This window comes from Rhipicephalus sanguineus, chromosome 11, assembly GCF_013339695.2.
Source record: "Rhipicephalus sanguineus isolate Rsan-2018 chromosome 11, BIME_Rsan_1.4, whole genome shotgun sequence".
Lineage (NCBI taxonomy): Eukaryota > Metazoa > Arthropoda > Arachnida > Ixodida > Ixodidae > Rhipicephalus > Rhipicephalus sanguineus.
In genome coordinates this window covers 110,206,134-110,234,026 of record NC_051186.1, presented here as the reverse complement: position 1 = coordinate 110,234,026, position 27,893 = coordinate 110,206,134, and the positions used below count along the sequence as shown (strand labels likewise).

The following is a 27,893-nucleotide window of genomic DNA, read 5'->3' as shown; positions in this document are numbered from 1 at the left end:
CGATTACTAAAACAAAGCGTTTTCGTTCTCAACGTTTACAACTCCCCGTCGCAGTGTCGACAGTCCTTCCACGCGCTCTTAACAAAAGCCACAACCCTCGCGCGAAACTCTCCGCTCATCATAGCAGTAGATTTCAACGCCCCCCACCCGTCATGGGGTTACCCCCAGGCAACGGCCAAGGGCACTAACCTCACGCGAGCAATAGACGACCTTTCCTCACACTAATTACAGATCACCGATTCCCTACGAGACTAGGCACGTCGGTACGCCGCGACACTACACCTGACTTAGTATTCACCTTTAACGTCATAGGCCATACCTGGACCAATACGCAGGAGAACCTGGCCAGCGATCCCTTCATCATACGCACCGAACTACCCAACGCAACAGCCCCACCCCGTACGTTCACGCTAACGGACTGGGATGCCTTCCGCACCCTCCGCAAAAACAACACAGCCGCATGCAACACATTCACCGAACTACTGTCCTCACTCCAGGAAGACGTAGCCAAAACAACGAAAACCATACAAATAGAGCTCGACATCCCGAGAATGGACCCGCACTTCGCACATGTGCTCGAGGCAAAAGCATCATTGCATGCACGCAGGAAAGCACAACGACTCAACAGACGCTTACGCAAACGTATAGGAATACTAAATCGAGGCATCACCCAATACTGCACGGAGCTCACACGACTCCAATGACACGAACTCTCCTCGGCGGTCGACGGCCGCATGCGAACGGGAGGTAAATAGAACCTCCTAAAACACATGCTCGACGACCGCCAAACAAAATACAATCAGAGTCATGCCATAGACCGTCTCCTTCACTCGCACAAAAAGACGGGAGGAACGGAGACAACCATCCTCGAGGAAATCGCCAAACGACACCTTCCCCTACACACCGCACACCCCACCGACTACCCCGAAATAGAATGTGTAACAATACCCGAACTCGATGACCCCTTCACGGAGTCTGAAATTCGGGAAGCCTTGCACAACCTCAACAGTAGATCGGCCCCTGGTCCCGACAGAGTAACCAATCGCCTGTTGCGAAACTTAGATGACCAAGCCATCACTCTACTCACGAAAGATATAAACCACATGTGGGGATACCGGCCACCTGCCTGAACAATGGCGCACGGCCACGGTGGTCTTCCTCCCAAAGCCTGGCAAACCACTAAACTTTGACAATATACGCCCCATCTCCCTAACCTCATGTATAGGTAAAGCAGCTGAACATGCTATCCTTAATCGCGTATCGCGCTACATAGAGGACCATGAACTCTTTCCATTCAACATGGTAGGGTTCCGACCACACCTCTCAACACATGACGTCATGTTACTGCTAAAGAAGCATATTTTGGACTCAAGAACGAGAGATGTCCGCGGTATCCTCGCCTTAGACCTCACCAAAGCATTCGAAACCGTTTCCCACCGCTTCATACTGGAATCCATTGCCAGCCTTGGCCTCGGCAAAAGATTCCAGGCATACGTCCGTTCTTTCCTGCAAGACAGGAAAGCTCAACTACGAGTATCGCAACTCACATCTTACACATACACATTAGGTCCCAACGGGACCCCACAAGGGGCAGTCATTTCTCTCCTCCTTTTCAACATAGTAATGAAGGGACTGTCCGACAAACTCTGCGACATCCCCAACATAAACCATGCTCTTTACGCGGACGCCATCACCATCTGGTGCCCGGGAGGTTCCCTGGCGGAAGTAGAGCAAGCCCTTCAAACCGCTCTCGATATCACAGAAGCCTACCTACAAAACTCCGGACTGCGACTGTCACCCACGAAATCCGAATTGCTACTGTACCGGCAATCTCGCCAAGGCGTTCGTAATCTAACCCCTTTACACGAGCTTCCCATAGCACTACAAGCCAAAGACGGGCAACGAATACCCCGCGTTGACTCCATACGCAGTCTCGGCCTCCTAGTCAAGGCCACAGGGTGCCATGCACGTACAATCACATATCACAACTAAAACGGAAAACATGCTCCGACTGATCCAGCGAGTCTCGGGTCGCAGGCAAGGCCTCTGTGAGGCCAACCTCCTGCGCATATACCACGCGTTCTTAATGAGCCACATCAATTACGTTGCCTCTGCCCACAACTGGACAAAAGTGGAAAAGACTAAGCTGAACACGCTCATGCGCAAAAGCATTCAACAAGTCCTCGGCCTACCCCAAAACACGAGTACCTCCCGCCTCGACCAACTATGTATGCACAACGACATCGATGAAGTGATCGAGGCCCACACCACAGCCCAAGTGGTCCGCCTCTCCTCCTCCAAGGCAGGCCGTCGACTACTAAACGAAGCCCGAATATCCTCACACCCCTACCCTGAACGCGCAGTAACCCTCCCGAGAGATGTCCGAGAAACCTACACGGTAACCCCATTCCCGCGAAACTTCCACCCACACCACAATAAACGCAGACGCCTGGCCCGCGCTCGCGCTATCCTCGACCCTACCGCCGCGAATCGCGGCTCTACCGTATTCGTCGATGCGGCGCAATACGGCAACTCCTCCACCTTTGCACTCGCAGTAGTAGATGGCGATGGAGCCATCCGCTCAGCCGCCTCGGGTAGGCTAGCAACGAGCGCCATAGCCGAGCAGGTCGCCATAGCTTTAGCGATGACCGACCACTCGCACACTAGCGTCTTCAGAGACTCTCGTGCCGCCATTCGGGCTTACGAAACCGGCAACATCGCGCGTGAAGCAGCCCGCATCTTACAAACATGAAAGCACACGGGTTCGCACTGCCTCTCTTGGTTCTCTGCCCACATGGGCAAAGACTTCCACTCCCAACAACCCAACTTCAACGAAACGGCTCATGATGAGCGCGAGAGCTCACCCGCCGCGACGATCAATCAGCCACCGAAGAGCTGGGCCCAGACATACAGTTTAACGACCCCTTACTAACCTTCCACGAAATCACCTCTCACTGCCGCAACAACAGAAGCCAATACCAATTACCACACACAAAGCTCGTGGTACGATCTTGTTTGTAGCATGGGAAAGGCTACCTTTCCCATGCTACAAACAAGATCGTACCTATCACGGGGCCGACTGAGCCATTACAACACAGACATCACTCCCCAATGCCCAGATTGCAGACAACTCTATTGTTCACTCTCGCACATGCTGTGGCAATGTCCCGCGTTAGCTCAGGGACCTCTCACCAATGAGTCCGACTGGAAAGAGGCACTCAGGAGCTCCGAGCTCCACCAACAACTCAAGGCAGTCCAGAAGGCCCAAGAACTGGCGGAACGCCATCCCGTTCCCGCCCCGACTCGGGCGTCGCCTACGGTAGCGGCTGCTAGGTTGTCCCCCCTGGATCCCCCGGCGGCTTAAACTCCTCAGGACCGATGAATACAAGCTCTTGGCTGACTGACTGATCGTTCCTTCATAGGAATCGGTATAACACGAAAGTGACATGTGTCGCCGCAGAAGTAGTTTATTGTTTATAGTGCATTGGTATATGCTAGCTTGTACTATGTATGCTGTTGTTTGGCAGATATAGCATCGCTTGATGTGGACGCATCGTACTCACGTTGACGCCAAGTGGCACATGTCCGTACCGAACACAAACGCCCATGATCATGATTTTACCATTGCGGTAGCTGAAGTACTTAACGTATACGTGGACACGGGATAAGGGAATCCCGCGGAAAGATGGCATCTACAAGCACATAATAAACACTAATGCTCGATATGCACGGGCTGTTACTTCTCACAGGGTGTGCGGGGTACGCGGTGCGACAGCCAGGCGAGCGTCGGAGTTGTATTTGTCGATATGGATGGATGCTATGAGCGGGGCTTGCGCTAAAGGCGCCACCTCACGGTGTGGTAATGCATTGACGAAATTAAACTTCTATTGTAAACGCGCCGAATGGCACGCTAGTTGGAACACTGCGTTTTTCTGTTTGTTTTTTCGAGCCTGGTGGTACAGATGTCACCACCCCGTTATAAAGGAGACGCTCATAGCATCCATCCATCCATCCATCCAAGAGCACTGTGAGAGCAAAGTGTGAAAGATAAAAGGCACGTTCATGTTGCCTCTGCAACGTGTTGGGCGGCAGCTCACTGGGCTAAATGCGCGCCAGCCAGCGCCACGGACCGAGAGATCATGGCTTCGATTCTCGTCAGCGGAACATTTTCTGATAGTTTTTTTTCTTTGTCATTGATGGCGTTCATTTTGCTGACATGCATCCGTGACTGAAATACGCCATGAAAGTCTTGGTGAACCCCGGCATAAAACAATTTCGTGTTAAAAAAAAGAGAGAAACAGATCCCGAAAGAAAGATATCAAGAAAGAAAACATTCTTGACGAGACGGGATTAGAACCGCGTACCCTCGATCCGAAGGCGAGCGTCCTAACCACTCGGCTATCCAGGCACGCTAGCACAACATGGTACATTCCCTTTTATAGTATACTGTAGAAAGGGGTGGAAAAAATAAGTGAGCCTGGGGGATCAGATATGTGATGATGAAGAGGATGGAAAGAAGGAGAGGAAAGAGTAAAGCTTATCACAGAAAGAATGAGAAAGAGAAATATAGACCGAGGAAGAAGCCGCGCATCTCGAAGCCAGACGTCACGGTCGACGGGGAGTGCACTGGTCAATACGTGTCTAGAACGACGGAGCGTCGCGCTCGGAACAGCACGAGCGATATCTGCATTTCATAACGGGCCGCATCTGAGCATGTGCGGTGCCAATGATCTAACCTATCTTGCAGTTTCCGTCCTTGTTTATTACTGCGGCTGCGATGACTGCTTTGGCCGTAAGAAAGGCGCGTTCGCACTAGGTCTCGAAGGGGGCGATTGCGGCGAAACTCAGCGGCAATCCAGTCGCTTCGCCGCCTAAGCGGACGGAAAAGTAGGCAGCGAGCCCAACGCGAATAAATCGATCCGTGACCGATTTTGTTCTAGTTTGACGCCCGCGTCACACATGAACTTTTGTTACAGGCATGCTCTTCCGTAGTTCTGGATATTTTTGAAGCAGCCATTGTTTACCAGTCATTCCTGATCAACTTGGCATTTTGCATTATGTAAGACTTCGAGAACTGACAGCTTTTGTTTTTTCTGGGTTTTAAAGGTATCGTTCTTCCGTTCCTTAAAGTGTATTCAGCATTATGAGCAATCTACGAGTGCACACTAGGGTTGCGCGAATATTCGAAACTTCGATTATGCCATTGGAATATATCGGTAAGTCATTTCACTCGCAGGGCACTGTTACTAAGCGAAATATTTGAACGCCAAAAACTTCTTAATATTTGAAATCACCACAACGAATTCTGTACCTGTGCTAGATTTTTCGAAATTTGATATACAAATACAAAAGTTAAATTCCAATGCAGCAGTTCCCCACCACCCCGAGCCCTTTTTTCCAAATGTTGCGCTAGTATTCAGTGTAGTTGCCAGAACATAGTATTGTCGATGAGGTACAGCACGAAGTTCAATACAGTGCCGAAACTATAAGGAAGAAAACCACCCAGAACAAATGGTGAGCCATTGCAAAATAAATAATTCCTAAAGTAATATATTTGAAGTGTAAGGCGCGAATAAAACACGGACGATGATAAGGAACACACACACGGAGCGCCACTTCCAACAAAGACTCTGCCCCGTTAAAGCTTTCCAGGCTCTTCAAGATGACTTACCCTTTCCTCAGGAAAGCCCCGGCCTACATTGTGAAGCACACGAACAAGTATGTAAGCTGTCAGAAGGGTGTGGTCTACGAGATTTCCTTGTCGTGTGGTAGAAGTTACGTAGGCCAGACCGAACAATGCCTGAATGACAGGCTAAGACAGCATAATAACAACGTCAGAAATGGCAGAGAGGCCCACCTCGCGATACACTGCCGAGATTGTCATTGCGTTCCTGACTTTAGCGCCTGCGCGGTAGTCGGCCGAAGCCCCGATAAATCAGTACGACTAATTATTGAGGCCAAGAAAATAATCGAATCAGGCGATCTATGCGTTAGCATTGCCTCTATTTCATTATCGCCAAAAGAGTTACGCTACTTGAATGCGACTGCGCATTGAGGCACGGTGACGGCGCGCGTGGTGAATAAATATGTTCTGTGCGCTTTCGAAATCAATCTTTGTTAGAAGTGGCGCTCCGTGTGTGTGTTCCTTATCTTCGTCCGTGTCTTATTCGCGCCTTAAACTTCAAATATGTTAAACCAACAAGCCCAGTCTACCATTCTGACATCCTAAAGTAAAGATACCAAGCATTGTTTTTTTTGTGTCCTTATGAACCTCCTGAAATGAACATCCGGCACATCACTTATAATTGCTCCTCAAAATGGAGAAAGCCCGCTTACAGAATAAAACAATGACAACAAAATTTACAGGCCAGCGCTTGCGTGTCAAATGAGCAGCTGTTTCTGTTGTCTGGAGTAATGGCGAGATGCACAGCGATGTCGGTGCTTCCAGAACATATCAAGCAGCTATCCATCCTTCGTGAAAACATTAAACAACATATGTGGCACTGTAAATCAATAGTCCTGCACCGTCCATGAACTTCCTGCGCATTATGCGCTGCACAACGGACTTCTTGATGTCTGGTTACCAAAAAAAGAAATTTTCACACTTCAGTTGCACTATTAGTGTTCAAAAATATTTGATAAATATTTGATTCGGCTTGCACTTGCTTTTCGTGCGGAATTAGATTCGAACTTGAAATTTTGATATTCGCACGCCACTACTAGGCACCATTTTTCAAAGTTCTCGTAGACGATAAACCTACTGTGTTGGAGTACTGCATTCAACGCTTTGAAATATAGCTGATTTATGTAAGAAGATCGGTCGCTGGCCCAAAATAACATTTTTGAGAACTTCAACGGTGGACACACCTGCTCGTGAGGAAAAGGTTGCCAGGATAAATCTGCCTTTCGGTCTCTACGTGGAAACCAAAGCTTATAAAATGTCACTCGATATGTTGATAGGTTCCAGTCAGCATGTATTTAGCGCTGGATAAGGAAAGAAATATATCTGCAAGCCGCTGGTTGAGGTTCAGGCTTAATCGAAAATGATAGATATAGATACAATTTAGCACATACATAGATACATGCACAGCTGGACTATTTGTGAGTGCGTGCGGGTCGACTGGTTCCTGTGTCCTGCTTCCTTTGCCTGTACGTGCATGTAACTAAATTAAGGAAAGACCTGTGAGCATCAAGCAACGGCTAACGGGCCCAAGAACATTTGAAGATGACCGCCATGCGAACTGAAGTACTCATTCTGCTTCCTTCGCTCTTTACTGTTGCTTTCGGTGAGTCACTATATACAGAATATTCACAGGGGTTTTACAGCTGGGGACTTTATTATGCGAAAGAGTTGGCTACTCGCCTACTGGTTTTGCATGATATCGACTCTCAGAGCGTGTGGGATCTGCCGGAATTGTTTCTCGGTTGCTGTGTTCTGCTCTTCGTGTCAACGACACTCTTAATGTCAAACACCTGAGAACCATCAAACCACATAGATAGAGAGATAAGCGTTAGCGTGGTAACAAACAGCGGTACAGACGGAACAGTGATAACAAAAACAGAAAGAACAAAAATCTATCGTTCCATCACTGGCCCGTTCTTAGCGTTATTTGCTCTTGTTCTAATTATGTACCCAGGAGCCCAAATAGGTGAACTACTGCCATGTCAGCGCCATCGAAACTTGTATAATGTGTATTTTACTTCAAGGCTGGGGAGGCGGGGGCACATGAGGTAGCACTCTACGTCGTAATTCGCGATCCACGTTATCAGATATATCAGGTGTTCTTTTTTAACCCTATGTGCGGCAGCGGGACAGATAAGTCCCGCATTCCGTCTGCAGAAAAAAAATTCTCCCACATCACCCGTCGCAATTAGCGCAATGAAAAGTCACACGTATCTTACGCAAGTCTTCGTAGTCACAAGGTAAATTGTTTTACCACGCTTTCGAAAGGCGGGATCAGCGTTACAGTGCCGTTGAATTTAGATCAATTTTTTAGATGGCTTCTGAATTTTCTTCAGATAGAATGAACGTACGAATCAAAATGCCGGATATTTTTCTCTTTTCCTAGTTTTTCAGAGAGGCCAATTTAGCTTCCAGTCATCAGATGTTTTTTTGTAAATTTGCAAAATAAATTGGCCGATAAATACATCAAAGCGCGGTCCCGTGCGAAATAGCCACGCCCATCCTTCAGCGTAATTGCGGATATTGTTGCGTGGAAACATACCTTCTGACATATACGTCCTGAAATGTGGACACATATTCAGGGACAACAGCCGTACTCCTCATTTTCGACAGCCAAAGCCGGGACAGGCAAATGGAAAAAAAAAATATTGGTGCATGCGGTGAAGTAAGCTTTACAGGAACGACCACAACGCTGTGCAGGCTGACAAGAGGCGCAGGTGCAGGTGGTGTTCTACTGTTGCAAATGAAGTCCACACAACTTTCTGTAGTACAACTTGAGGAGTGATAATATGTGCCATCTGCTTCGGCCTTTTTGTCCCAAATACACGCTGATGCAATCGCGAGATTGTGCTTTCATGAGAGAGTGAGACAATGTTTTCCCACTTTTTGAAAACACTCTCATGAGTAAGTGGAACATATGTGTCCCACTTTTTTAACAGTTAACTACTGGCGTGGTTTTGATAAAATTTGTTTGTAGTATTTTTCGTAGTTTATAGCAATATACCAGACCCGTTTTTTTTATATCACAGTACCAAAAATATGGCCGAACCTACAAAGGGTTAAAAGATACATATCCGCTTTCAGCGGAAATGATAAAAACGTGGTTGTTTGCTAGTGACATTATGGTCAAGCCTGCTCCAACATTTATTGCCAGTGTGCTCATCCCACCAAAATACTTCAAATCTGCATTGCCGTTAAATTTTACATAGCCTGCTATCGTCGGTATACCAACGTAAAATTTAAAATTAGCTCATAGACATTAGAAAGTTTCATTTTTCATTAAATTCGCTACGCAAAAGAAGCCGTAGGGCAGCGAATGAGCAATATCGCCGATATTTGCGACGACATTGACATGCCGACAAAAAATAGCGCTGAATGAACGGGGACACTTGAAGAGGACACGCAAAACAGGCGCTAGTAGTGTGTCGTTTGTCCTCTTCTTGTGTCCCCGTTCATTCAGCGCTATTTTTCGTGGGAAGTGTATACCAACAAGCCCAAATTTCAACAATGCTGAACATTAATATGTCTTTGGAAGGGGGTGTAATTATGATGAGTGGAATTGTAGAGGCGCGCTCCCTCGTGGCAGTAGCCGTGCCCTTTAGGACAGTCGGCAGCGCTTTCTTTTTCTTTTTTTTTCATGTACTGAAGTCTTTTGAAAATATTTCAGCTCTTCTTGATGGCTTTTTACCTTTTCAGCTGATTGGTTTGTTGGTTGTTCCTTACTGTCCTGGCTTAAGTCTGCGTAGGGGATTGGGCATAAAACGAAAGGTACCTTGCTTTAAAAATTAAAGTGGTACCTTGCTTTGGAAATTAAAAGCTAAATTCTAAGCAATGTACCGTTCGTTCCGTGCCCAATCCCCAACTTTAGAAATGAAATTGCTTTACATATAAAAGTATTTAGAAATACACAGTTTACAAAGTAACTCATTGATCTAATCAAGAAAAACTAAGTAATAACAATAGCTGATTTTCAGTGAAACCATTTCACATCACTTCTTCTTCAAGAAATATATCGGTGCGCAATATCTTCATATCCGTTGTCCTCCATTTCAAATTTACGCTCTTGTGCAAAACGCAAACATATATTGTTTCACAAAACTTCAAATCAAACATTAAATGGAGAAGGAGGCGGAAAAGTCTGTCTCTTATTATATCTATCCGAGTTTTGCGCTAAAGCATCATGCCCGGCATTAAGTAACAACATGCCGAAGAAAAAAACAATTCTGGAAGCGTTGGTGATGTTAGTCCACCGTCGGCCTGCTCAACCTTTTCGCACCAATATTCTTTTCCCTCTAGTACCATTCTGTATTTTTTGAAGAGATTGTTTCTATGAATGGTTCATTGCTTATTTACTCAGTTGTTCTTGTCAGCATGATGCCCATGTTCTTTATTTTCACAAAAGACACAGAATGAGAACTCTCTCACAAGAATCATAACACTAAATTTTTGCATTGTTCGATACAGGCGGTGGGCCTATTAAGGAACCGATAGGTGAGTAAACGTTTAGGCATAGTGCGAGCACTTTCGCACGAACGCGTCTTATAAGAAGCAATAACATGAAGAGTTCCTTTTTAGCCCATTCGTCTAAGTATATTATTTTTGTATACAGTATTGTTGATGTTTGTCAGCATAAACAGATATTTCACAAAAATATTTGTATCATAACAGGTTGCATGACTATGAGACATATTCTGTCTTGCACGAAAAATATCAGAGCACGAAACTGCGGCGTTTAGAATATACATCCGAAACATGCCTCGTGTTATACCAGCAACAGTCTTTAGTTAGAACATGTATCAATACTAAACACAAGGGGATGTTTCGAACTCAGTGCACAAATTTATCTCTTGACTAGCTAGGAGTCGACTCATTGGCTTCAAAAGGTCATAGAGTGACGTACTGAAAAAAGTAAGTGATGTTGATTTTATGAACTGGATATAACAGCGACATTCAGCGACATCAAGTAGGCTATCTTTTTTCCGAAGGCACGAAAAATTATTGTTTGAATACAGCAGTCGCATGCGTGGCGGCGCATGCGGGCAACAGTGCCCACCAAAATTGTAGCGATTCCGAAAAAAATTGCGCTGTGATTGTTATTTCGTGTTGCAACAGAATGAGCTGCCCAAATACACGTCAGGTTTCGGCTCTACATGCGTTTGTGCTCCAAATGAACCTAGAAGCGAGAACAAATGACATTGCAGGCCGAGATCTAACACGACAGATGACGTACAACAATTGAACTAACTACAGCAAATTGTTTTCCCATTGATAGTCTGCCCTCTCTACTTCCCGTACGTCCATAATGACGCGTGCTTTGTTACTAAACCATAAATCCGTACGAGAGCACTTACACAACAAGGGGAGAAGCGGTGACCATCATGTACACGGGCATGTTTGGACGAACCGCCAACATGAGAAAGGCTTGTTTTTTCACATTGTTATGGATAAAAGGCGTGCATACCTTCATCATCATCAGCCTGTCTACGCCCACTGCAGGGCAAAGGCCTCTCCCATGTTCCGCCAATCAACTCGGTCCTGTGCTTTCTGCTGCCACGTTATACCTGCAAACTTCTTAATCTCATCTACCCACCTAATTTTTTGTCTCCCCCTCACGCGTTTGCCATCTCTTGGAATCCAGTCAGTTACCCTTAATGACCACCGGTTATCCTGCCGACGTGCTACGTGGCCGGCCCATATCCATTTCTTCTTCTTAATTTCAACTATGATATCCTTAACCCCCGTTTGTTCCCTGACCCACTCTGCTCTCTTCCTGTCTCTTAAGGTTACACCTATCATTTTCCTTTCCATCGCTCGCTGCGTCGTCCTCAATTTAAGTTGAACCCTCTTTGTAAGTCTCCAGGTTTCTGCTCCGTAGGTAAGTACCGGTAAGATGCAGCTGTTATATACCTTCCTCTTGAGAGATAGTGGTAGAGCATACCTTACACCAGCCCCCAAACTAAGCAAGATCATGCGATAGTCCATTCACCTACAACAACACTGAAAATTTAAAGCACTTTCCCAACAGTGCTAGAGAAATAAATGAAGATGTCACATCCTTGTGACGGCGGCGAAGACAAAACTCGGACACGCCCAGGCAGCAAGCCGGCATTCGCCCGATTTCGGCCTAACGTTGGCAGATCTCGGCAGCAATATTGGCCCCACGTCAGCAAATCACGCTCGCGCTGCTTTTACCCACATCAGTCCGATGTCGGCTAGCCGCGTTGAGCCGATCTGGACTTGCCGGCATTGGGTTATTAGAGGTTAGCCAGCTTCGGGCCGAGACGGGCCTGCCATTATTCAGCCGATTATGTCACGCCGGCATTGTACCTCTGTAAGCTAGCCAATGCTGGCGTGATGTCAACCCCGCCGACGTCAGAACCCGCCGGTGTGAACGTTTGCACCCGTTATTATCGTGATTCAGCAGTGGCGATTTACCGTGTGGTAAGTACGGTAATACTGTACCGTCGCGGTCTGCACGTACCTAGTTTAGATGGGGACCGCGGCGGTTGTTGATCGATGCGTACAGTAACTTGATTAGAACGGCTGATACACGTGTTATAAAAAAACGGCTGTGTGCCGACCATAGCATTTCGGTGTTATTAAGTTACTCCACTGATGTTTATCAAATTGCCCGATGTCTATCAAGTTCACCAAAAAATAGGGTTGCGTTCGTTCGCAAACATTAGGCATTCGCAGCACGTGACTGGCACATAAAAAACCGCTAATCATTAGGCGGAAAGTAGAAAATTTTCAGTGATAACTTGCAGAAACATGCATAAACTACCACACGCGACCTCAAAAATATTTTCAGTGGTATCACAAGCTCCCATGAACTTTGCATCTGAACAAAGTAGACACGCACGTACGCACTGCTAATCTCAAAGTAAGATTGTAACGGAAAGGAATCATGCATGAAAACCTCTCATGTGCGCTCGCTCGATCGGTAAGAATACAAGCGAATAAAAAATGCAAGTGCACCATAGTAACAGAATGCACAAAAAAAGATGTTCAAAAGCAAATGCGCGATAAGAAGACACCAAATCTGATGAGACGTATGAACAGTACAAACGTGGCCCTATATGAGGCGAGCAAGCCCAATATGGAAGCACGGGGGCACTGGTCGCCCACTGCAGTGATCTCTGCCGAAAAGAGTGCCGGAATCCTGCCGCGTATCCATCTTGCACACGATTTTGACTTTTTGCCGCGCATGTCCACACAACGACGCTTCTTGAAGAATGCTGCTGGCCGGAGCGAAAAAGCCTCCTCCCGCAACAACGATTATCCCTCCGTTGGGACGGCTACAATACCCTGCCTGGTCAAGCGAGTTTCGCAACAATGAAGGAGAATGAGGGGGTAGGGGGTAGGTAAAGGTAGAGGTTGAAGATGAAAAAAAAAATTGAATTCTCTCTTCCTCGAAGCACGGCTCAGCCTCCAAAAAAAAATTGTGCTTTCCCCCAAGCATGTCGTCTATGTACATGCCGTTTGAGAGAGGCCACCGTCGAATTTTCAGTCCATCGCTTGTTGGAACGTGTCGCTAGATGAAAACTTGGCGTACACCACGTTCGGACCGCATTTTGTATCGCATTTCACGTGCAATATAATAATAAATGCGACTGTTTGTAAAAGCACGCCGGGCGTAATCGTTGAACGAGGTTTTTATTAAAGAAAGATAGGTATGGTACAAAAAAAAACGGCGACGATATGCACGAACTGTCAAACACGTTGCAAACGCGTGTTCGTCAGTTCGTTAAAGACTGTTGGTGGGCTACATAGTTTGGAAGCATTCTAACGAAAAACTTGTCTGCTTCGCCCCGTCTTTTTTGCGCCATAGATATTTTTTCTAAAGTATAACCGACTAGCTCAGCAATTCGCCTTGTTCAGCTTTTCACTACTTTCTTAAGGTAAAATTATGTGACAACACTGAAGCAAATGCACTTGTTACACTTGACCACAGCAAGCGCGTGTGTACAAACTGTACACACAGATAGGAAACTACCCGTGTAGGTTATGAGCACTCGCGCCACTGATCCAGCGGCTGAAAGCATGTAAAGGTTACAGCGTTATAAACATGATGTCAGGTTTGGTTTATGCACAGAATTAGTATTCACATAAAACTTCCTTCGCTAAAATCATTCGTTCGGGAATCTTTCGGCGAATCCTGATGCTGGATATATTAGTGAAGTCGGGCGGCCTACGGCGAAATTACTGTGAATTTGGTCCATTAAGTTGATCATGTGTGTTATAAAGTCTCAACATTTTTATAGCGTTCAAGAACTGGTCAACGAAGTGGCCATCTAATGTGGATCCGTCACTATTGTGATGGCCACCTTTCTGGGTAGAAAAGTGACTGTGCTAGTGATAACTGCTAGTCATTGTAATAGCAGAAACTAACAGAATAAAATCTATCTTAGTGGGCGATAGTTCGCGCCCGGAACCGTACGTGTGGCGTTATCACGACACGATACATGCACTTTCTTATTTGTGCTGGTGCACCAATCTAGGCGACAAACCTTTAAGCGCCTATTAAACCGTTGAATTCAAGGTACCACCGCTGATAAAGGAATGGATGTGTGTCATCTTCAAGTTTCTATTGGGGACGCTTGAGTAGCGTTCTTTAACAGCGAAGCTCTTGTAGCTGGTCGCAGTTTTTCTGGTTTTGCAATCAACTATCAGCAGCATGACGGCGCGCGATTTCTTCGTCGTCATCTTCATCTAACCTAACGCGTGTGCCCGGCACCCGCTCTACCGCTGCGGCCATTTCATCTGCGTGGGATGCGATAACTCGGACGGGCGAGAGAACGTGTCCAGAGAGAGAGAGGGAAATAAAGGGTTAGAAAGAAGGAAATAATAGAAGAAAACAGAAAGTAAAAGAAAGACAGCCATAGGTACGAAGAAAGGAAAGAAGTTAGAAGATTGAAAGACAGAGAAAGATAGAGAAAGACGTAAACAGATAAAGAGAAATAGAGATAGAAAGAAAGAAAAGAAAGAGGGGAGGAACTTTACGTAAAATTACGTAACAGTGTTCAATAACGCAAAATCACCTACCACAATTCACGCGACATGTCCGTAACCCATTCACGTAGCACTAGTCGCGTCACATGTCCCCGCCAAAATTGCGTAACACTAGTCACGCGACATGTCGCCAAACCCACATCGCTTAAGCGAGGGAGGGACACGGGCTTGGGAGGACAGGTTTCTCTTCGGGAGTCCGCGCACTCGTTCCGCTGTTGCTTCCAGACTTGCACCGCTAGTGCAAGCTATAGCTTCGCTGCTACATCGGTCTTCGAACCATTAGTGCGGAGCGGCCCCAATTATCCTGAATATATATTTCGCGTATTTCACCAGCGTTTGTTTTGGCTCGGAGAAAAGAACCGCGCAAATTTGAGCACGAAATAAATGCTTGATTCTGAAGTTACTTCTGGTGGCCAGGTAACAGAAAAAGCGACAATTGAAAAAGGTATAATTACGGTTATAATTATATATTTAATAACACTTCGACATAAAAAAAAGGATAATGGGAAGTGCACCAGAATATCGCTAGTATTGATCTGGTACAATTTTCCTAGAACTCTTTCTTTTCTCTGTCCGAGCAGCCTTGGACACGCGGTATTAATCTATACCTAAACTATAGGCGAAATACCATTATATATACGTATATACGTTGGCTATCTACACTGCCAAGTTGTGATTACGTTGCTGTCATGATAAGTGTTTTTACGGCCTCAAAATTAGTATTCACATTGCATCTTGATATCGTTTACAACTCTTAAGCGTTGATTTCATACTTTACTGTGTCACTTCTATTACTACAGACTATTGGGAACATTACTGACAACATTTAGGAAAGGGATGGTAAAGAACAGAAGTGGAATTTTTTATGAAAGCAGCTATTTTAGAAATCAAATATTTCACTGTATTGGTTTCTCAATTGGGCTAGGCTGTGAGTGTCCTGATTAAACATATATATAGCACATGATCTTTGCAGAGTTACGAGGGTATTACCCGGATAACGCAGGATATCGCAACGGTAATGTGCAAATTTTTACTTCTATTTCCACCAGCATTCAAGCAGTTTTCCTGTGCTGACGCACAGAGGAAATAGTGACAGGCCTCATGTTTTCTATACATTTCGAACCACGACAATGGAACCCAACCTTGCGTTCACTAAGGGGATAGTGTACTGCGAATTACTGAGGGGTGCGCGAATATTCGAAACTTCGTGGATTCGGCGCAAATAGTTCGACATAATTTATTAGCAAGGCACTTTTACATGGCGAACTAGTCGAACACCCCCAAAGCTGAAAATCGTTATGAAAATCAGCAAGAAAAATTACAAGCGTCTGTCATATTTGGGAAGTTTGATAGTCAAATAGAGAAATTAGTTTCAGCATCGACATCTGCCGCTTCCACCATTGCAACTGCACTCTTCTCAAATTTACCAGTATGTGGCTAGAGAAGAGCATTGCGTATCACGCGAGGTATGGTATTCAGTTTGAGTGCCCAAACCATCCCGAACAAAGCCACCGAAACAAAAGTGGAGGCATTGAAACAATAAGAAAAAGAACGTCTAGAAAGAAGAAAGCACATAATTATTCTTGGTTAGCCTCATATGAAGCACCTTCAATGAACTTCGTGCTGATCAGCTGTAACTGCTCCTGCCAATAGAGGAATCATTGATGGTTAGGGGATTAATCTATGACGTGTCTAGTGGCAGCCATCTATCCTTCGTAAAAATAATAAATTACTGCATATATTTTACTGTCCAGCAATAGTGTTGTACAATGCCTAAATTCTGTATGATATGAGCCAAAACAGTTCAGGATAAAATGCAGGCTTGAGGAGATAAAAAATCCTTGCAGCACGGAGAGTCGCTGAAGCCGTTTCGAAAAGCGGACGTGTCTTCTTCAAAGATACGACTGCCTACCTTAGCGAGTGTATCTGCACCTTTCGTAGCTTCTCCTCCACACATATTAAAACAGGAAGAAATGAGAGGTTTCCAAACGGGGATGGGGAAGAATTAGGGGTCGGCGTGTCGAATTCGGTAATTGAGAAAGAAAGATGAAAGAGTTAGTAAAAAAGTAAAAATAATGCAAGAAAGAAAGTGTTGTGACCTCAGCAGACATTGCACAACACCTTGGCTTGCACAGTAACAAGGGTTTATTAACAGAAACAGGTCGAAAGAAAGAGTCACCGAGAACATAAGTTGGCTGCCTTTTATAAGGGGTGTAATCGCGATAGTGATGACGTCTGTCCAGTCACACACGCTCGCGCACTTTCACCTGCCAAGGTGAAAGTGCGCATCCCAAGTTCACGTCGAAAGCGCAGAAGGGGAGCTAGCTATGTTGCGGTATTATGACTGTTGAAATTGAGTGCCACCTGACAACGACAATTTCACGGTAAAATACCAGTTAGAAATTTGTAGAAAAAGGCTTAATTTTCACTGGTTTTCGTTGTGTATGTACCATATCGGATGGATTGGATAGCCTCCTTTGAAACGTTTATACCTCTTGGTTGAGTGTATTAAACTACAAGAAGGTAAGACTATATGTTCCGTCTCTGAGGGACCGTAACTTTGACTGAACTATGTAAAGTTTGAGATCAACGAAGGTGTGACCTGCCACAATAAAATGCTGTTGGACTGATTTTGCAAATCGATTTGCTTTGTCCGATTAATGTAATAGTGGTAGGCTGTCCTGTTTTGCCAACGTACGGTTTGTGACAACATGAGCAGTATGTCATGGCAATAAAATTTGAACTACATGTAAAACAAGAGTTTATATGGTGGACGTAATAAGTTCCGGTGCTTTTCGCAAGAACGGAATTTTGAAGTTGTTTCCATTTCATACATCTTGGACGATAATAAAGTATTACGTGAGCAGTAGACCAAGTGTCTAATTTTGCACCCACTAACACGTCCATAAAATTTCTTTTATGGGTACTTCGCGAAGCGCTTTTCTAGGGCTTCGGTTGCTAAGTAATTTTAGATAATAATTGCGAAGGATGTTATTATTGTTTGGGAGCGGATATGAGTGTTTCTACATCAATTCTAGCGGCTGGTTGTACTGTTCTTAGCGTCTCTTCTAACTTGTGCTTATTTTCTAATTTTCACGCTTTGTTGCAATACTTGTTAAGCGCACCGTGTAGGTAATTTCTTTCAGTTAAGTTGCATTTTTATTGCTCAAGGTGTGAACTTATTTACTGCCGTCGCTACACGTCCCTCTTACACTCATCGCCTTTTCAATGAATATGCCTTGCAATGTTGCACGTGATGGCTATTGTGATCGAGTTGTTGTTCGCTATCTGTTGGTTTTCTATACAGTGTCGTCTTCAAATGTCCTGTTTCATTAGATACGGCCCTGTCTAGGAAGTTAATTTCGCTAGACGAATTTTACTACAATCTGTTCAACACTGTCTATTTCTGCTTGCTTACTCCCAATCCTCCACTTTCATTTTTCTGTGCCGCCCTCTGCAGTTTTTGTAGGGTGTAGGTAGGAGCCGGGACAACCAGTATTGCCAGAAGCAAAGGCTCTATGATGAAGAGACATTTCGCGACTTTTCAGATAGGGTAAGCGCGCATGCGGAAGTTACTATTGCGCAAATGACATCATTGAAAAGCTTCAAACTGGATAACATCTCATATGTTTATTTTGTTTTCACCAACGCTGTGAACCATTCTAAGCGCACGCTAAGCTGCAGCTTGTAAGAGGACAGTTATTAATATCTTTCAGCGAAACAGCTTAGAATGGTCACGAGCACTTCACCTCAAACACAACCGTTCCGACGCAGCTGGCTTCACAATATTGCCATAACTTCGGTAATACTCCCTCCGTAGGCTTATGCCAGTCCGCAGTTTATGATATCGACTCCGCTTTGTGAATTCGACCAACTAACGAAAGTTTCTAGCGGACCGTCACTTCGATGCGACTTTTTCTACTGATGAATATACTGTTCGCGACAATTAGAGCGATTATAGGTGGCGATGTACAGTTCCCTGTTTTTAGATTATTATGTTCCACGATTAGCGAATAAGTAACTGTATTTTGATGTCCACGCAAGCTACTGTCTAGTGCCTTCGTTCGAGCTAACGAGCGTCGATCTTGCTATCAGCTGTATGACCATGCGTTGAAGAAACGTTTTCCATGATAACTTATTAAAGGTAACTGCATTTACTCCAGTCGTTCGAAGTCTTTCCACCTAGGTGAAGTTAACATGAATACACATTATCTACAGATTGTCAAAAAGTATGGGTATTCAGGTAATTTTCATCCCTTCGACAATGTTTTGATCACTGCGCTATTAAAGCGATAGCATAAAGATATCGTTTCGCAGAAATTGCGATGTAGGCGTCGGCATTGTAGGTTGTGAGCGAAACATATGCGATGTCTGTGAGCGCAAAAATGAGAAAGATGAAACTAGAATAAATAATAAGAAGCTTTATTTCGAGTGAGAATGGAACCCAGGCCTTCTGTGTAACAAGCAGGTGTTCCATCCCAGAGTCACGCCATAGCTTGAAACAGGTTCGGAAGAAAGCACTATATGAACCTGATGTAGTGGGAGGAGTTTCCTTAACGCTGCAATACTTCAGGGCAGAATCGTAGAGTAGCACCAGGCGTCAAAAGATGTGATTTACACAGCGAGTGGGTGTTTGAAAGCCCACCTAATACAATGCGCGCAGACATATTTAACTATCATCAGCAGCAAAAGCATCAAGGAAGTCAGCCGCTGTGATGGTTCGCGTGTTGCCTAACGGACGCATAGGGGGCCACTCACCGATTCGCAAAAAGAATAAAGGTGTAGTGGGCACTTCGCAACTGTACTTGCAGTAGGCATTCTAGAACCGAAGCCAGTCTCGGGATTGCGAAGGCGATGCGCACGAGGCCCGATTTTGCCGTCGCGTTCTGCTCTTCAAGGCGATGCACAAGCGTCTTAGAAGTTTTTTTGTGAGAAGCTCAGTGTCAGATGCAGTAATGACGCGATGAAGAAGGTCCCTCGCCATACTACGTAAAATACTGTACTGTCGCAAACTTTGTGTTACTAATTTTGTCCCGAATGCTTCAAATGCAGCCGCCCTGATAACATATGTTCACCTTCAATTCCCCAATTTTGTTTCCTATGGCAATAAATATTAAGCTAAAATGAAGTCCTGGGAATGTCCGCACCGCCCAAAAAAGGGACCGCAAGGAAGCCACACAATGCAGCACAATTCTCATCTAAAGTAAACAATCATGGCAGTACGCAAAACTCACACCACCAGGAAAACGTTTTCTTTCATAATTTTCCGCATGTTTATTCCTATTTATTCCAGTGCGTCTTATCTGTTGCAAGCAATAAATTCTTCCTTTGTTTCTCCAGATCCATCTGCTTGCTACCTATATCGGGGTAAAAGACACTGCATCTTCGAGAGCGAGGATGGTTGGCACTACAATTGGTTCTACCGAACCTGCTTTAAGGATGACCTTACGCACTGTGGTGTTGGTGAAAATAAGTTCCATAGTTGTGAGCAGTGCGTGAATAAATGCAGAGGTGAGTGTGGTCGCCATGCATTCTAAAACTGTTCGATTTCTGATACGACACGTGTTATACTTTGCAACCACCTTGCGATTATTATCCCTCACAATGAGCCCATTTTACACCCATCTTATCGCATCGGCATTTTTTTTACAAAGTTGTGCATGCAGAGCAAACTACGGGAATGGCCTTCTATGCATCACTACACCCGCTACAAGTCTTCGCCGAAACTTTTGCCCACCGTATTTTGTAATAAACACAGTTGCATCTGTTCTTTTTATTGCGAAAGCATTTATGTGGACACTCAAGCGGAATTTTTGCCGTCGTCACCATGCTTCATGTAAAGTCCAACCCTATAACTTCGCGCCGCGCTTCAAGTGCTCTATGGCCAAGTGATATTTTGCTATACTTACGCCATAGCGGATCCTAACGAAGTTAGCTGGAAGTCTTACTTCGTATAACATTCAAATTTGATGCTGTCGTCTTTATTACATTGCCCTTGAGGAGAAACTGTTGCTTTTTACAGAGCAGTGATTATGCTTTTTCTTATGCCGTTGCGCGTTCGAAAAAACTATCATCATAAATGGTATCCACCGGTCTTGCACGTGCAAAGGAATAATTCCGGCGGCACGCGTTCTCTTCGTCCTCGCGCCTATGCGATGTTTCGTTGCCTGTACAGGTGTGCACGACGCGCTTCTCTCCTGCGCCTATTCGTCCCTTGTGGGATGAATACACTGAATAGAAATGAGAATGAGTACATAGAGAGAGAGAAGAGAGGGACACAGAAAGACAAAATAGAATGAAAGAGGAAATAAAAATAGAGTGAGAGAGAGAAAGTGAAGAAAGTGAGAAAGAAAGGTTAGAAAGAGGGAGTAAGCGATCGATTATATATATATATATATATATATATATATATATATATATATATATATATATATATATATGTATATATATATATATTTATAAAATTTTTATTGCGGTAGCCAGAAGAAGTTCTCGTCCAGACTCTGGCTGAAACGTTGAAATAAACAACGTTGTGACTTCTCACGGAGGATCTACTTGACTATATATATATATATATATATATATATATATATATATATATATATATATATATATATATAGTCAAGTAGATCCTCCGTGAGAAGTCACAACGTTGTTTATTTCAACGTTTCAGCCAGAGTCTGGACGAGAACTTCTTCTGGCTACCGCAATAAAAATTGTGAAAGACTTTGTACTACAATATAGGAAAGAAATATTTATTTTACCCTGACAGTTTCGGCTGGAGGACCAGCCTTCTTCAAAGGATATAAATGAAATGAAACGGCCATTGCCGAACCCGCTGCACAAGGGTCGCCCACCCAGTTCGGGGGCCAGACAATACTTCCAAAAAAAAGGAGAGAGAGACAGAGAAAATAGAAAAAGGAAGCGAGAACTTCCTTCGTGAGTTCTTCGTATGAGCAATCGGTTGTGATATCCACTCATGTCCAACGAACGAGCCACTCCTATATTTCAATATTATGATTATGAGGAAGGCGAATGTGTCTTCTCTGTTTATATAGTCGACAAATGTACAAAATGAATTTCATGTTACCAAGTATATTGCCATCAGTGTTCCTTGTGTTCATAATGTATTGCTCTCAGTGCACTTTATGCTCTGTTGAGCAACAAACAGTAATCCGAGGCATCTGCCTAGGGATGGGATTGTACTTATACAGATACCAGTAGTGTACAGACAGACAATGAACTTTATTAATGTCCAGAGGGGTGAATCAGACAGCCCCCTAACAAGGCAGGTGATGCCTGCAGCCACTCGCAAGTCGCGAGAGCAGAAGTTTTATTTTCAGAACGGGGGGCGGTTCAGCGTTTAACCATTTTATGTTCGTGCGTGCATTTGCGTGAGTGCGTCTATATAAAAAGCCGTGGCCTCCGCGATCAACTTCGGCAACGCGTTGCCTGAGCTGATCGCGGAGGCCATGCCGATTTTACACACATGCGAATTTGAAAATTTTTGAGGGGTCCCCCCTCTGACTAAGCCAGTGGCAGATACAGTATAACAGTGGTTTGTTTCTGCAAATGTTCAGCTATCGACCGAATAAGCATTAAGAAAGGTTTCAACTTCGCGCAGTTATCGGCATTACAAATATGAGTGTCATTCATTACAGGACATAATATTCGTTCTTTTGCAGTCTCGGTGTGTGCTGAAAAAGCGAAGCCGCCGCCTTCGTGGAGCCCACCATTCACACTTGGAGGAATGTGACTTTATTTGGTTTTACTTCAATTGAATGATTTAGATACCTATGTATACCTGTCTGTCTATCTTAAAGAGAACTAACAGACAGTAATGCCAAGGCCGCTGTAGGGGATGGTATTGATAGTAATTAGGATGTAAATGTGAAGAAAGTGAAGTGCACGAAAAGTGGTTCGGTGACCTGCGACCGTCGAATAACGCGTACGATGCTCTACCACTGAGCTACGGCGGCTGTAATACCCCCGTGCACTTTTATGGGGTATATATGTGGATTTAAACCTAGGAGTTATAGGCAACGTAATGGGGGGGGGGGGGGGCAATCTACCGGGACTTTCAACAGTGGTCATTGTAGGCTACGCAACAGAAAACCTAAAACTAAGGCGAAGTTTCATTCAACACAGCAATCACATAAATATTTAATAAAATTTGTCTTAGCTTCGGCTATGAAGATTGTCCTCCGTAAATCACGACGGACCACGCACTGTAGGATCTCACTGTGCCGGCCGCTAACGCGACGCTTGAGAGCATTGCGCTCCGGCACTGCATAGGAAGCTACTGCTGAGCTATGGTTCAATAAAGTTGGAGCACGGCGTCATGCTTTTAATCTGCTCTGCCTTGCCTAAAATGTACACAATCGACGACGCAGATACGCGAGGGAACCAGCAAACGTTTTAAGGACCGATGAAATATTCTTCCTGTTTCAGAGAATTCATTTTCTTTATTCGAAAAAGAATAGCGTTGCCCTACTTTGAGTCAATGAATGCGCAGTATTGTTTTAGTTGGGCCAATCTGGAAGAGCTAAAAACGGTTTCTGCTTTAGTATCCGATTAACCTGCTTCGCCTTGCTTATCATATGGTAGCTTGCAGCGATCGTGGCGGCTTTCAACATGGGGATAAATAAGGTATTTGACTAGTGCAGAGTGCGATCCCATCTTTCAAGCTTGCCCCTCAACTTGATCTACCATCGTGCAAAGACGACAACAAGGCCCATAATTCCCAGCCAACATACAATACTGACAGCGCCATCGTATAAGCACGGCAAGAAAGGCACATGATTCCCAGCCAACATGTATTATTGGCAGTGCCATCGTACAAGGACCGCAATAAGGCGCATGATTCGCAGGCAACATAGAATACTGGCACAGCCATCCTGTAAGGACGGCAACAATGGAATACCGTTGCCAGCCAAAGCACAATATTGGCAGCGTCGTTGTATAAAGATGGCAAAAACAGTCCATCGTTGTAAGTCATAAAAAAGTGGAACTTCTATTCTGCGTTGGAAATACAACGCAGTGCTTTTGCAGAGCATTGCGAGAAGCACGACCACAAAATTGACTTCGAGGGCGCTTCCATCATAGAAACGGAAAGGAATCTGGGAAGGAGGCTCTTACTCGAGTCGTGGCACATCCAGAACACACCTGCGAATGTGAACCGGTCCCTCGGAACAATGCCTCCTATCAACGTGCACGGCCTCCGGAGCGTGAGGGAAAGAGAAAGGCGGAGCCAAAAACAAGCTGCGACGAAGCCTCCCTGATCAGCACAGTCACCCCTGAAGAAGAGACCAAGCCGGTCTCGAAACGTCGGGTTTCCTCCAAGAATTTGTGGCTGGAGGTATTTCAACTTAATAAAAGTTACTCTTAATTGTGTGATACAGCCAATGTATACATCGCAACTGTATAAAACAAAAAAAACCTGCCGTTACATTGATTGAAGCTGTATATAGCGTTGATGAGTTAATGGAGTATAATGGATTTCTAGTCTGCTTCGCAGTGGGCCTCTGCGCTGGTGCGGCTTTTCACACGATCACCGAAATTATTCTGACGGCTTTCTTAGCAGCGAACAATGAAAACATTCCATGTGACTTCAACCACACCGCGTATTCAACTACACGACTGGTTGGATTGCAGGACTGTACAATTACAAGCCACAAGAGTGTGGCTGTATTTTCTCAATGAAATAACGAGGGTCCAGGGTAGCGCAGTCTACCATCGTACTTCGTCCCCTGGACCCCTTCCCACGTTATTTCATTGCGCAAAAACAGCCTTGTAATTGAACATGAACCGACTAGCCCAGCAACGTGTACTTCTAGACTACAGGATTGTAGCTTTTTTGTGTGCGCGCTACAGCGATGTGCCGTCCAAGACCGCAGTATCGCCCGCGGCATCTCCAAATGAGCGATCAGTTATGTTTGCACTCTCAACGCTTCACGCAACCAGACGTGTTCACTTTGAATAAATGTTCTCGGTGTTCGGGAGGCCGCAGAGGCAGCGCGACGCCATCTTTTGCTCAAGAATTTTACATCCTCTCCTCCCGGCAATGGATAGCGTGGTGGTGGCTGGTCGTAAAAGGCTTATCACCTTACGGCTGCCCCGCCCACGACGGTTCAATGGTGTTTCCGTGCTTTCAGTGCCTCTGAAAACGAGGGAGGCTGAGATCGCGGGAGACGACGAGACCTCAGAAGATACGTTACGTTTTCGGCCCCTTCTGGCCTGTGGTAATGCTTTGTAAGTCAGTGGCGGTTACTTCCCCTCGTTCGGTCTCCCGGCATCGGCGGACGCGGGCCCCTCAGTAACCAGTCGGGAGTGATGCGTCGGATACCGAGAGTGGATGCCCAGATTCTACGGCGATGTCATAGTGAGAAAGCAGCTGCCCTGCTCTTCTTGGGACCCGATCGTTTAGACTTTTGACGAGCCATGCGCAGATGAGACCGATGTGTTCTGACAACACGTAAACTTTCCGCTGGATTTGTCTGTTCGTATCGCGTTCTTAAGTCGTTTCCTTCTTTGATTGCATGTTACTTTCCGTGTTTTTTGTACGTGAAATATGTGTTGTGTTTAATAATGTCTGCGTTATCACGTATTCTCTTTAGATTTCTTGGTTTGTCAATAGCCATGTGTTGGGCTTCGTTGTGCGCGTCGAAGTAGGTTAAGTGTTCGCCCTTAGCGTTGTTAGCATTTGCGTGTGTTATTTTCTTCTTTATCGCGTTGTCGTGCGCCAGCTAAACATCTGTTTTTTATTTGCACTTCGCCGCTCATTTCGCGCAACGAAAATTTTTATTAGTTGTGAAGTTGTTGCTTTCTTTGAAGCTCTAGTCACTATCACTATTTAGTAAATATATAGGCAGAAACTTTCTGGTTGTTCAAAGTGGTTATGAATTTGGCTGTATGGAATGTCTGCTCAAGTGTAGATGTTCATTTATTTCACTTTGTATCATCCTTCGCTTTTACCTCAGTTCCTTTGGAACCTTCGGTGAACTGACAACTGAAATACGCGCTAAGACAGAGACATTTTGGCTCGCTGTGTTTGTGAGTGGTGCCTTTTCTGTGATTCGTAATATAAGAGTGTTATTCAAAGTATTTAGTGTCGGTTCTATGCAGTTGTTATCTCCAAGCAAGCAGTCAACAAAACAAAGCGCGAAAACCTAAATTCTTTTCAAACTTGGAGTACTTTACCAAATGTATACATGCAAAGTAAACTTGTTTTTACTCTCAGCTTTTCTACGCTGATTATTCCTGCTGCTTGCCTAAAAGCAAAAGCGTGGGCAACATACACTTATTTACATGCACAAAAATCTACCGGATGTTAAACTACATATTCAGTGGAAACCATCGCAAAGGTATTGGTATAGACAACGAAAACTCTGGCAAGAACCCGAGTTAAACACAAGAAAAAAAAATAACGATGGCGCAGCAAGCTGCCATCGAAGCACCCATTAAATATCGAAGCTGCCTATATTTCTACAATATTAGCAATACGTGCGATGTACATTGTGGGCTACATCCATCTTTGCCATTATTGGCAATATGTTGGACGGATATAATTGGCTAGAGCCAACTTTGCAAACGTTGGATCAGCACTGGCTTGCAATATTGGACCAATGCACATTTAGGTGTAGCAAAACCTCAAAAGCCAACGTAGGACCACTATTTCTGCCTATGTTTGCCAAACTTGGGCGGAGTTCGGTCCAATGCAGGCTTGCTGCCTAGGTAGTCATGTGCCAGTTGAGGAAGGAAAAGTAAACGGCAAATTGGTAACTGCGTTCAGGGCTCTGTAGCAGACGCTGTATTAGTTGATGAAAAGGAACAGTGGTCTTTGTAGACGGATCTAAGGAGAAGTTACCCGCGGCGGATATTAGGCTAGATACTCCTTATTTCTTCGTTGAACTCATGACGAAGTGTAGGAATATCCCATATACGATGTGATTTCAGGAAATCGGCCAGGTGTACGGGGTGGCTGACCCAGTGCAGCGTAATATTTATGCTAAATGCAGAAGTCAGGAAAAGAGAAGCCACAATAACACAAAGGTTAGGAAGAGAATTGGGAGAAGTGAGAGACAATGCAACAGTACATTGCAAATGTTGGAGCATATAGAGGTAACCTCAGAGGATTCCTCTAAAGAACAAAAGGATGACAGAACCCCAAGATACGCGGTAAATATGATCCGCCGTAAACCGATAAGAGAAGGCACCAGAGATGGTGTACCCTGAAAAAAATATAAGATATTTGGCATTCCGCATCTACTGGAAGGGAGGAGAACTATTAGAGAACTAATGATGCCAGCACCTAAAAGAAAGGTCATTTAAGGGCACTATTGTGCCATGGGGTTTACGAGTAAGAAGAACCTAATAATAGAAGTGACTAGAGAGGCATTTTGTCCAGTCTTATATAAAGACATAAATCACTTTGTGCAAATGCGCCGCCAATGTATGCGCTCATGAAGTGATGAATCATGACATTGTGAAGTAGTATTGTACAGTTTGGGGACTAGAAGGTGCTGGACAATGAATTATGTGAACAGTGACTCTAAATTTCTGATGTGCTTGTGCGAATCGGGTGATACTGTGGTGTGGTATCGTGACGAGCGCATATCGTTAAAATGTGTGGAGATAGAAAATGATGTTAGCCTATGTATACGGAACACAAGCTACAAGTCATCAGAAGGAGAACAGAAGGTCACATTCATAACGAGGAAGAAAGAAACAGTTTTTGAAGAAAAAGCTCTTTAAAAGGGGGCCTGTCATAGGTAAAGGGGCACGAGGCACGTGCTGAATGTCGGAAAGTGGCGATGATATGCGAGGCATGACCAATTCCCTGGTGTTTTGCGCTCATGCCACGTCCGCGCACGCGATTTCCCGCGGAAGGGCTCGCGGCACGCGGTGCCGAGGCGCGAAACTTCAAGAGAAGAGACGAGCAATGTTCGGTGGAGCGGCGTAAGAGGAAGTAGGAAGAAGCCACCATCTCACGGTTGAAGTGAGCGTCGGGTGCCGGGTCCGGAGGTGCAGCGCAATGAGTATGTTTAAACAATGGCTTTCCAGACACTGCTATCAGACTCAACTCCGTCATAAAGGCGCAAGGTAAAATATACTTTTATTTGAGCTGCGTTTCGAAGCGCTCTGCCTTCAGTTCTGAGCGTCCCCGCCGCTCGTATTCTCGCGCTCCTCTTCTTGCTCG

General features: G+C 44.9%; 1 protein-coding gene across 2 annotated transcripts; it reads left to right on the top strand.

The window, feature by feature from the left end:
- The first annotated feature begins 6,977 nt into the window (after nt 1–6,977).
- On the top strand, nt 6,978–25,933 carry LOC119374007 (uncharacterized). Of its 2 annotated transcripts, XR_005180053.2 has the most exons (6): nt 6,978–7,286; nt 10,148–10,174; nt 15,669–15,710; nt 18,156–18,248; nt 20,036–20,206; nt 22,381–25,933. XR_005180053.2 is itself a non-coding variant. In XM_037644068.2 (5 exons), exons 1-5 carry the CDS (start codon nt 7,226–7,228, stop codon nt 22,449–22,451), a joined length of 372 nt encoding a protein of 123 aa, XP_037499996.1. In that variant the 5' UTR covers nt 6,978–7,225; the 3' UTR covers nt 22,452–25,933. The 2 variants fall into 2 exon arrangements, 1 of the variants encoding a protein (XP_037499996.1); XM_037644068.2 differs by lacking the exon at nt 18,156–18,248.
- The last annotated feature ends 1,960 nt before the right edge of the window (nt 25,934–27,893 follow it).

Coding starts and splice junctions, on each gene's coding strand:
- LOC119374007 (XM_037644068.2), top strand. CDS start 7,226: ATGACCGCCATGCGAACTGAAGTACTCATTCTGCTTCCTTCGCTCTTT. Junction 15,711..20,035: donor TAACGCAGGATATCGCAACG/GTAATGTGCAAA, acceptor TTGTTTCTCCAG/ATCCATCTGCTTGCTACCTA. Junction 20,207..22,380: donor GTGCGTGAATAAATGCAGAG/GTGAGTGTGGTC, acceptor GTTCTTTTGCAG/TCTCGGTGTGTGCTGAAAAA.